This window comes from Electrophorus electricus, chromosome 9, assembly GCF_013358815.1.
Source record: "Electrophorus electricus isolate fEleEle1 chromosome 9, fEleEle1.pri, whole genome shotgun sequence".
NCBI classification, from domain to species: domain Eukaryota; kingdom Metazoa; phylum Chordata; class Actinopteri; order Gymnotiformes; family Gymnotidae; genus Electrophorus; species Electrophorus electricus.
In genome coordinates this window covers 5,784,998-5,794,758 of record NC_049543.1, presented here as the reverse complement: position 1 = coordinate 5,794,758, position 9,761 = coordinate 5,784,998, and the positions used below count along the sequence as shown (strand labels likewise).

The window sequence follows — 9,761 nt, the reverse complement described above, 5'->3', positions numbered from 1 at the left end:
GTGGCAAATTTTCGAGCAAGCAAAAACAGGAGTTTTTAATAAGCAAAAATGTATTACACGCGTGCCTGCGCGCACACACACGCAGGCACACACACACACGTCACTGAGAAGCTGTGCACCAATCACAAACGCTGAAATCACGCATGGCAACTGTTCCCCAGGCGCCTCCCATGGTATGGGAAGTAGCATCGCTAACGCTAGGTTATAGCTAGGTTATCTGAGAGTTGTTGTAGTTGGGTGACATTACATTAATACTCATTATCGCATGTACTTTTTTCTCTTGTACTGTACGTGTGGACTGCTTGAAACTGGATTTACATGTTCCGTGATCTAACTGGTAAATTAACTCAACGTGTTAATGGTATATGAATAGTTAGCTTTCATGACTAGCTAGCAAGCGAAGTTGGGATGATGACAGCAGGTAGATTGTTAATAATTGTCAACCAGTAATGTTCCTAGTCCCGTACTGTTCGGTAAAGATTCTCTAAAACAGGGAGAAAAAAAACCTTAACTAGTCCAGTATGCGCTCTGGACTGTGCTGCATATAGCTGGGTATCTAGCTATCTTCAAGCCTAGCGAAGCGGTTTGAGTTAGCTAATCTAAGTTAACTGGCTCCCCAGGTCAGGTGCGCTGTCTTCTCCGGGCCCTAACTACGACTGCGGTGGTATGTTCAAACTGAATGTCATGGTTTCCTGGAGCCATGTCCTGTAAATCCAAAGTGGCCCCGAGCGTCGACTTCGACCACAGCTGCTCGGACAGCGTCGAGTATCTGACGCTCAACTTCGGTCCGTTCGAGACTGTGCATCGCTGGAGGCGTCTCCCGCCGTGCGACGAGTTCGTGGGTGCAAGGTAAATCATTTTGTACCCCTGTAAGCGGAGTCAGTGTTCCGCCAGTGTCGCGGATTTGACATGTAACCCCTGTCTCGTAGACGCAGCAAGCACACAGTGGTGGCGTACAGGGACGCCATCTACGTGTTTGGAGGCGACAATGGGTAAGAGATTGGACCTTCTCCTTATAATGGAAATAAAAACCCTCGTAGGTGGATTGCCAACGTCTCACATCTGTCCTTCATACAGGAAAAACATGCTCAACGACCTGTTGCGTTTCGATGTGAAGGACTGCTCATGGTGTCGGTACGTGTCCTCGGTGACTGTATTTTTGATTGTTGTGAAGGAAAAGCTTATCCTTGTTAGGATAATACCTCATACCCTGGCTTGTTACTGACATTGATGTTTGTAATTCAACAGGGCGTTTACCACTGGAACCCCCCCTGCCCCCAGATATCACCACTCCGCTGTCGTGTATGGAAGCAGCATGTTTGTGTTTGGTAGGTGTGTCAGTAAACTCAGGACCAGAATGCACTTTTAACTCCTTGGATAACACGCTCTTATTAACATTCTGGTACTCTCGGAGACACTTTTCACACAATAACACTTTCCGCTGATAAGTTGCCGTCTGCGCTGTTTTAGGCGGCTACACAGGGGATATCTATTCAAACTCCAACCTGAAGAACAAAAATGATCTGTTTGAGTACAAGTTTGCCACTGGTCAGTGGACAGAGTGGAAAGTGGAGGGGAGGTGAGGTGTAGATTTGTAGTGCTGACATTTGGAGAAAATCAGCCACTGAGTTTTAAGGGGCCATATGTGTAAAGTCTGTCGAATGCCCCTGTTTCAGGTTAGTAGCCAGGTCCGCCCATGGAGCCACCGTCTATGATGATAAGCTGTGGATCTTTGCTGGCTATGATGGAAATGCAAGGTACCATCCTTTTTAAGACCAACTAAATGTATTTGGTGGGGTGTTTGGTGTTGATCTCTGCACATCGCAGGGAAGGCTGGTGCTTTGGAAGAACTTGTGCTGTTTTTACTCATTTGTATTCATCTGTGAAGGCTACGATGGCATAAATCAGATCTGATTTGTATTCACAGGTTGAATGACATGTGGACCATTGGTCTTCAGGACCGTGAGCAGGCTTGTTGGGAAGAGGTGAATAAGGATTTAAGGCTACGTTTTGTAGGTTTGGATTAAAACTAACATACTGACAGTAAAGCATCTTAAATGAGCAATATTTGCCTTTTATAAGCTTCAGAGTGACGATAACGGAAAACACCTGTTAAAGCTTGTCTTTGGAGTTATTTGCTACATAGTTTATAGCAAGTTCTCATATGTGCTTTCATTTATTAAAAGTTGTTTAAGACATTGACTCAGGATATGAGGAACCAGTATGTCCTGTTGTTTAATGTGTGCTGGCCTTGTTGTGCTGTTGCTCATCAGATTGAACAGAGTGGTGAGATCCCCCCCTCTTGCTGTAACTTTCCTGTAGCTGTGTGTCGGGACAAGATGTTTGTCTTCTCCGGCCAAAGTGGAGCCAAAATCACCAACAATCTGTTCCAGTTTGAGTTTAAAGGTCATATGTGAGTTCTCCAGAGATGCATCAAGTTTTTTAAAATCAATATTTCTGTTGTTCTTTTCAGCAGTACTATAAACTAATTTTGTGAATGTTAGCAAAGGTTTTAGGAAGGATTAAAATCACATCTCGACCACTTAGAAGAAACTGGTGTCTCATTGAGAACAAAGTCAGCTGCAGATTTTGAAGCTCAGGCTGTTTCTTCAAACACACGAAGTCTTAACAAGAACACACACTTAACGGGTGTCGCTCGAGTGTTCCTTCCTTCTTGTTAGTATGCGAGTGCGTAAAATTCAAGCCTGTGTGTTAGGAACCAATCCCTGTGCGACTCCTCCCCACAGATGGACCCGTATCCCCACTGAGCACCTCCTGAGGGGTTCGCCCCCACCCCCCCAGAGGCGCTACGGCCACACCATGGTGGCTTTCGACCGGCACCTCTACGTGTTCGGGGGAGCGGCAGACAACACGCTGCCCAACGAGCTCCACTGCTACGACGTAGACTCTCAGACGTGGGAGGTGATTCAGCCCAGCACAGACAGCGAGGTAATTCCACCAGTAATACTGTGCATCAGTTACACGGTGAGCTTAAGTCTAGGTCATGGGTTTCTTTTGTGAATGTTGGGAAGATGGTGGCGAGTAGGTTTCTTAAGATGCATCCCTAACTGTCTTAAGTAGATGGCTTATGTAATCATTCGGTTTAGATCTTTTTTTGCATCTTTGCTCATTACTGGGATTACTGAGGAATTACTGAGATTGCTCATTACTGAGGAACGTATTCGCTCAGATGCCCAGTGGGAGGCTCTTCCATGCAGCAGCTGTCATCCACGACGCCATGTACATATTTGGAGGCACCGTTGACAACAATGTTCGCAGTGGAGAGATGTACAGGTTTCAGGTGAGCACTGTCTCACTGCTGCACACAGCATCTTGCAGGACTTTGGTTCTGTTTCTCGTGCACGCTTGTCTTTTGCCTTTTGAAGTTGAAGGACAGTGCGAAACCTGAAGAAAGAAATGGGGGTGGGGGGGGAGTTGCCAAGGTGACTGGCAATGAAGGCAACCCAACAGCTGTTGATTAGCATGATCTTTGCAAAATGTTTTGCTGTTTGCATGAATTCACTGTAAGTTGTATTAGGCAAACTGCTCCATTTTAAAACACAGACTCCTTTCCTGAGCCTGTCTCCCTTCTCCTAGTTCTCTTGTTATCCGAAGTGCACTCTTCATGAAGATTATGGCAAGCTATGGGAGAACCGGCAGTTCTGTGACGTGGAGTTTATCTTGGGAGAGGTTGGGAGAATGTTTGTGTTGAAAGAGCTTTACGCGTTTAATAACATCATGAACATGATGGTCTTCCATTGTGTAAAAATGTACGGCTTCTGACCATATTCTCATTCATTTCCATGTCCCTCAAAAACCCCAGAGGGAGGAGAGAGTTCTAGGTCATATTGCCATAGTAACGGCCCGTTGCCAGTGGTTGCGGAAGAAGATTCTTCAGGCCAGAGATCGACAGAAACAAGTTAGCGCAAGATTACAATTTAATAAAAATGTCCCAGAATACTATGTGAAATATGAAATAATTTATGTAGTGTAACTAGATGTTTAAAAAGATGTCATATATGTGCACCTGAACAGTGCGTCAAGCGCATCCAAAAGGAACGCTGCGTTATACTTTTAGACGTGAGCTGTAGAGGATGGCTCCGAGTATGCGCTCTGATGCACCATGTCTCTGTAGAAGGGGAAGCAGGAGGCGGGTGCGGAGGACGAGGAGGCCACCGCAGGCAGGCAGAAGGACAGCCCCGGTGCTGGGCGGTCCTCAGGAGGCCCCGCCCTGTTGGAGGTGTCCATCAGGGAGGCCGAGGCCCAGCCGTTTGAAGTGTTGATGCAATTCCTGTACACAGACAAGATCCAGTACCCGCGGCGAGGTTAGCTCCCAGCACCTGCCATTCATGACGGATGCAAAACTTAGGCCCCAGAGCCTTTGGTAGATGTTTGAATTGAATCCAGAATAATCTGTTAAGATAAGACATGCACAATGAAGAAGTTGTATAAATACAAGATTAACTGATGTTAATATTACCCAATGCCACTAAATGCTTGGAGTTGTGCAATAGACGTATTTCATCAGAGTGTACTGTCGTGGTACGATATCACTCTGTCTGTTCTGACTTCCCCCGCAGGTCATGTTCAGGACGTCCTCTTGATCATGGACGTTTATAAACTTGCCTTGAGTTTCAAGCTGTCGCGACTGGAGCAGCTGTGCGTGCAGTACATCGAGGCCTCAGTTGACCTGCAGAACGTCCTCAGCGTGTGCGAGAACGCCAACAAGCTCCAGCTCGACCAACTCAAGGTGACGAGTGCTGTTAGCACAAATCACACTAAGGAAGCAGGAGTTCTCGCTGTGTCTGTAGAGCTGGAGGGCAGGCCGACAGGACCCACACGGTGATGTAGCTCACTTCTCTGAGCCTCTGCGCTGACTTCTAGACGTGAGCTAGTGAGACTAGTAGACATGCTCTCTCCTCCTCTGTTAAGTTCATAATAAACATCAGAGTCTATGTCACGTAGACAAAAACCAAGAATCCAGGTTCTGCTACATTTAATAGCATAAGCTGTAGTTGTGTAATACTGCTTGGAGTGTAGAAGTGACATCTAATCAACAGACATGAGCTATAGCTTTTAATGAGAACATCTGTAACATACAAGGTCCTTGCTCATCTCCTCACGTGTCTCCGTTTGTGTGTCCACAGGAGCATTGCCTTAACTTTGTAGTGAAGGAGACCCACTTTAACCAGGTGATCATGACCAAAGAGTTCGAGCTCCTGTCCACACCGCTCATTGTGGAGATTGTGAGGAGAAAGCAGCAACCTCCTCCCAGAGTCTACTCGGACCAGCCGGTGGACATAGGTACATGTCCACACGCTTTCGGGCCTCGCTGCTAGGCTGTAAAGACGCGGGCGCTGATGAAGGCAGTGACCTCCACCTCATAAACAACAACAACAACAAAAACAAAAACTGGCCAACCTGAGTCCTTGTCCTAACCTGTCCTGGGGTTTGTGTCTCAGGAACGTCTCTGGTGCAGGACATGAAGGCTTATCTGGAAGGGGCGGGGCTGGAATTCTGTGACATCATCCTGCTGCTGGACGGCCATCCTCGTCCAGCTCATAAAGCCATACTGGCAGCCCGCTCCAGGTAGGATGCACTGCTGAGTCACAGCAGGCACTCTGTGGCCATAAGTATCTTACATGCCTGTAACGACAGTAGCACGCCTTTTATCCGGATCACTTATTATTATTATTATTATTATTACAATTATTATTTTTCATTGGATTGCTACTGGTGTTGTACACTCAGCTCCACTTAGAAGTTCAACATTTTGACAACGCCTACTTTTATTTATTTATTTTTTTAAATTAACAGCCAGTGCTGATCTCTAAATTTAACACATGACAAGCGAAGAGGTGTTTAATACAATCACTGAGGAGCACGTTTGTCGTTTTGTTCCTTTGCAGCTCTGTGCACACCTGGGGCCAGTTAGCACTAGTCTTCCCCTGGTTACTTAGGTGGAACTGGAACTGGAACAGAGCAAAAGCCTGAATCCTGAATCCTGAGTGCCGAATCCAGTACCCTTGCTGCCCCTTTTCTCTGTGTACTGATCCTGCGTCCTGACTGGTTGATTTTTCCTGTTAGCTATTTTGAAGCGATGTTCCGCTCGTTCATGCCTGAAGACGGACAGGTGAACATCTCCATAGGCGAGATGGTGCCCAGCAAGCAGGCCTTCGAGTCCATGCTGCGCTACATTTACTACGGAGACGTCAACATGCCTCCAGAGGACTCGCTGTATCCTTCCAAACACCTCTCCCTTCTGTGAGGCTCCTGTAGCTCACCTTGTAGAGCATGTGACGCAGCACCAAGGTCATAGGACCGATTCCCAGTGCATATACTATAAATATGTGTGTTGCTCTGGATAAGAGTATTTGCCAAATTATATAAAATTGATGGCTAATACTAGATGCCTTGTTACTTGTGTGTGTTTGTGTGACTATTAGGTCAATAACTCTTGAGACAAATAAGTGCGTGAGATGTTTTTAAATGATGAGAATGGGGCAAATGTACAAGTTTGTTATCTCTAGAGGGTTTTAATATTCTTAGATTCAGAATGAGCAAAGGCTAGGATCGCAAGCGGGAAACGCAACATGAAATGTCAGTAGTAGCTGCACCAGGCCCTCCCTTTTTATCTGTCCCGGCTGCTCCGTACGGAGGGGCCCGTTGCCTTGTCTCCTTAGCCTGAGCGCAGGTACCTGTTTGCTGCGCCATACTATTATGGCTTTTCCAACAACAGGCTGCAGGCCTACTGCAAGCAGAACCTGGAGATGAACGTTACCGTGGAGAATGTGCTGCAGGTGAGGCCTCCTGCTCCAGCTTCAGAACGGAAACGTCTGTTACAAATGGCCACGTCCTGGAGGGTTGAGGCAAAATGTTGTGTTGTGCACAGCTGAACAGCTGGCCTTGTCACCAAGGTTGCTTGGGGTGCTAAGCAAAATGTGCCCTAAAAAGACGAGAATCGCAGCATGCACAGTTTAGGTGTGTGGTTATTGATTGATTTATTTTTAATTTGTTTGTGTGCTGTCTTGTGAATGGTTCAAACAGCATTTTTCCTTGAATCCTAGATTTAAGGCCAATGAAACATTTTGAATGCTGTCCTCTCAAAGCAGGCATTCTGTCTTTCTTATCTTGGCAGTAAATAAATGAAGAAAATTCTCATCCCTTTTTTGTCCACATTGACAGTGTTTGACAGCTGTTGGCCCGGTTTAATACTCTTTCTAGTGCTTGGTCTCCTGTCTCTTGTACTGGACATTGATACAGTATGATGTCTCCCATCTAGTTGTTGAGGTTTGGGTTACATAGATGTTCTGTTTAGTTATAGATCACAGCGTTTCATCGGGTTGTCTTTTGCTTTGTCGTCTGATTGGTTCTCAGATACTCGAGGCAGCTGACAAAACCCAGGCTCTGGACATGAAGAAGCACTGCCTGCATATTATAGTGCACCAGTTTATCAAGGTGGGTGTGCTGCTGACTGGTGCCCTGCGGGTGTGCTGGCTCCCAGACCACGGCTGACCCCGTCGCCTCTAATCAATGCACATGATCAGAACGATCAGCAGAGAGAGACTGGCTTTGCATCTATACCAAATTAACGTGATCAATGACAATCAGTATGATCAATTCACAGTGATCTGCTTTTCAGTAATGAAATGTCAGTGTATCAGCCTATACATCATAAGTTGTGTTTGCATGCAGCATGAAAACGCCACTTGTCAAAATAAAAATACCATAATCCAAATTGCTTTTTATTCCATTCTTTTTGGCTGTTTTATTTGCTTGTGTGTTTATCGGTTGCTTTGCACTCCTATCTGGCTGGTGTTGTTTTTATTTACAGTTTGTTTACAGTTTGTTTATTTGTTTTGCTCTGCTTCCCCTAAAGGTGTCCAAGCTCCCCAACCTGCGATCGCTCAGCCAGCCACTGCTGTTGGACATCATAGAGTCCCTGGCATCTCACATATCAGATAAACAATGTGCTGAGATGGGCTCCGATATATAGGCATGACCTTCTCTCTGCTTCTCATCTGTTTGTTTGTTTGACTCTTCAGTTGTCTCATATCTGTTGTTTCCTTCCTTCCCTGTTTGTCTGTTCCCTGCTCTGTGTGTGTGTGTGTGTGTGTGTGTGTGTGAGGGAGAGAGAGAGAGAGACATGCAGGCCTTGTGTAGACTCTGTAAACACAGCTTCATGTAAAGGCTACGTTTATGGAGACGTTATGCATTGACGACTGGCATATCTATGCTGAAGGATCCATGTTCATTACCTGAAAGTATCCTGCACACCCAAATGTGTGCAAAATGTATTCGCATGGTTTTAAGATTACTGAAGGGGGGTGGGGGATTCTGACAAATGTATTATTCCATTTATTCAGTACTTTGCTTATAGGTTTAAAATGCCTGTTTCACAAAATGAAAATTAAAAATGATTAACAGAGAGATATATACACACACTGCATACTGTAAATATTAAATGCTCAAACCTTTATGCCTAAACCCTTGGGTTTGTTCAATCTCAGTATTGCCAGTTATTCAGGACAATATGCAGTTCAGTGATTATATGTACGGCTTCACATGCTACTGTGTGCCATTTCTATTCTGTGACTGCTTTGATGACTTTATGGGCCCTGCGTAACCTGATCATATAATGTTAATAAATCCTTTACGTGACTTCATTTGGTTGTCTTAGTAATTCAGATAGCGAATATGAGTCCTTTTTAAAAACTTCATCAGTTGACTCTCCTAAGTACTTTTAAATGTATATTATGAAATATCAACCCTTGCTATATATACATAGTTTGTTTGTTTATTTATTTATTTATCGATTAGTCATATTAGTATATACACACATCTGATTTCTACAATAGCCTGCCGGATATGGAATGAAAGGTTTACAGTTACCAGCTGAAAGCGGCCTCTTGCTGGTGGCCGGGTGTTTGTGTGGGTGGTATGTCCCTCTCCAACTGCACCTCCCTGTGATCCGTGCTGCCCTTCGGATGAAAGGGATGAAACAAAAGACGTGAAAGTGCGTTTTTAGGAGGCAGCACAAGGAGGCCCATTCACGTTAGAAGCGTGCACTCTTACACCCGCCCACCAGCCTGTGCAACCATCCCCGGGCTCACTCGGGTCGCTCGGAACCTTTGGACTGCAGCACCGCCTCGCCGTTGCCAGGCAACGTTTCCAGTGTAATGGCAAATATCAAGAGTACAGAAAACCTTAAAGTATTTGGAGGACCATATATAAAATTTTGCAGTTGGTTGATCGTTTTAACCGTGGTCAGCATGGGTTTGTTTTTCTGTTGATGAAAATCTGTGTTTTGTGGTAAATGATTGCGCTGAACTGGAAACATCCTTGTTCTTCCCCAGATGGGCTGTATGTTCTGATTGTAGTCTCACCTGTCCCCAATCAGTTAGCAGGCCGATACAACTCAGAAGTAAGCAATACTTGGTAGTCAAGTAGATAAGTATGCAAAAATGACATGAGACCAACATTCATTTTAAGATGAGACTAAAATGGATTTCTAATGGTAAGTCACTACGGAAACTACACTTTATTCCAAGAATATCTTTAATATGTGTCCTGTGCCCTATATTTAAACTAACTGAATTAAGTTAATCCAATACTGAATATACTGAATATTATCACAAATGGGCTAATCATTGACATGAGTCATGTGGCTCCTTTAAGGACGTGAACCAGGTAACCCCTGAATGATATAACTGAACTCACTGCGAGAGGGACCGTGATCACAGAAGCTGCCTGAAAGGGAC

The 9,761-nt window shown here is 45.1% G+C and overlaps 1 protein-coding gene across 1 annotated transcript; it reads left to right on the top strand.

The window, feature by feature from the left end:
• Positions 1-151: 151 nt before the first annotated feature.
• Positions 152-8,666, top strand: lztr1 (leucine-zipper-like transcription regulator 1). The gene is made up of 21 exons (XM_027023175.2): positions 152-337; positions 621-849; positions 930-992; positions 1,078-1,134; positions 1,249-1,328; positions 1,471-1,579; positions 1,677-1,757; positions 1,928-1,985; positions 2,274-2,413; positions 2,748-2,949; positions 3,191-3,301; positions 3,598-3,690; positions 3,824-3,919; positions 4,136-4,325; positions 4,581-4,750; positions 5,148-5,304; positions 5,463-5,589; positions 6,088-6,237; positions 6,695-6,800; positions 7,378-7,458; positions 7,880-8,666. The coding sequence occupies exons 2-21, from the start codon at positions 680-682 to the stop codon at positions 7,994-7,996; spliced, it is 2,358 nt and encodes a 785-aa protein (XP_026878976.1). The 5' UTR covers positions 152-337; positions 621-679; the 3' UTR covers positions 7,997-8,666.
• The last annotated feature ends 1,095 nt before the right edge of the window (positions 8,667-9,761 follow it).

Bases quoted from the DNA above. Each gene is read 5' to 3' on its own strand.
- lztr1 (XM_027023175.2), top strand. From the start codon at position 680: ATGTCATGGTTTCCTGGAGCCATGTCCTGTAAATCCAAAGTGGCCCCG. The intron at 3,920-4,135 runs GTTAGCGCAAGA...ATGTCTCTGTAG, and splicing joins CCAGAGATCGACAGAAACAA to AAGGGGAAGCAGGAGGCGGG. The intron at 6,238-6,694 runs GTATCCTTCCAA...GCCTGAGCGCAG, and splicing joins ATGCCTCCAGAGGACTCGCT to GTACCTGTTTGCTGCGCCAT.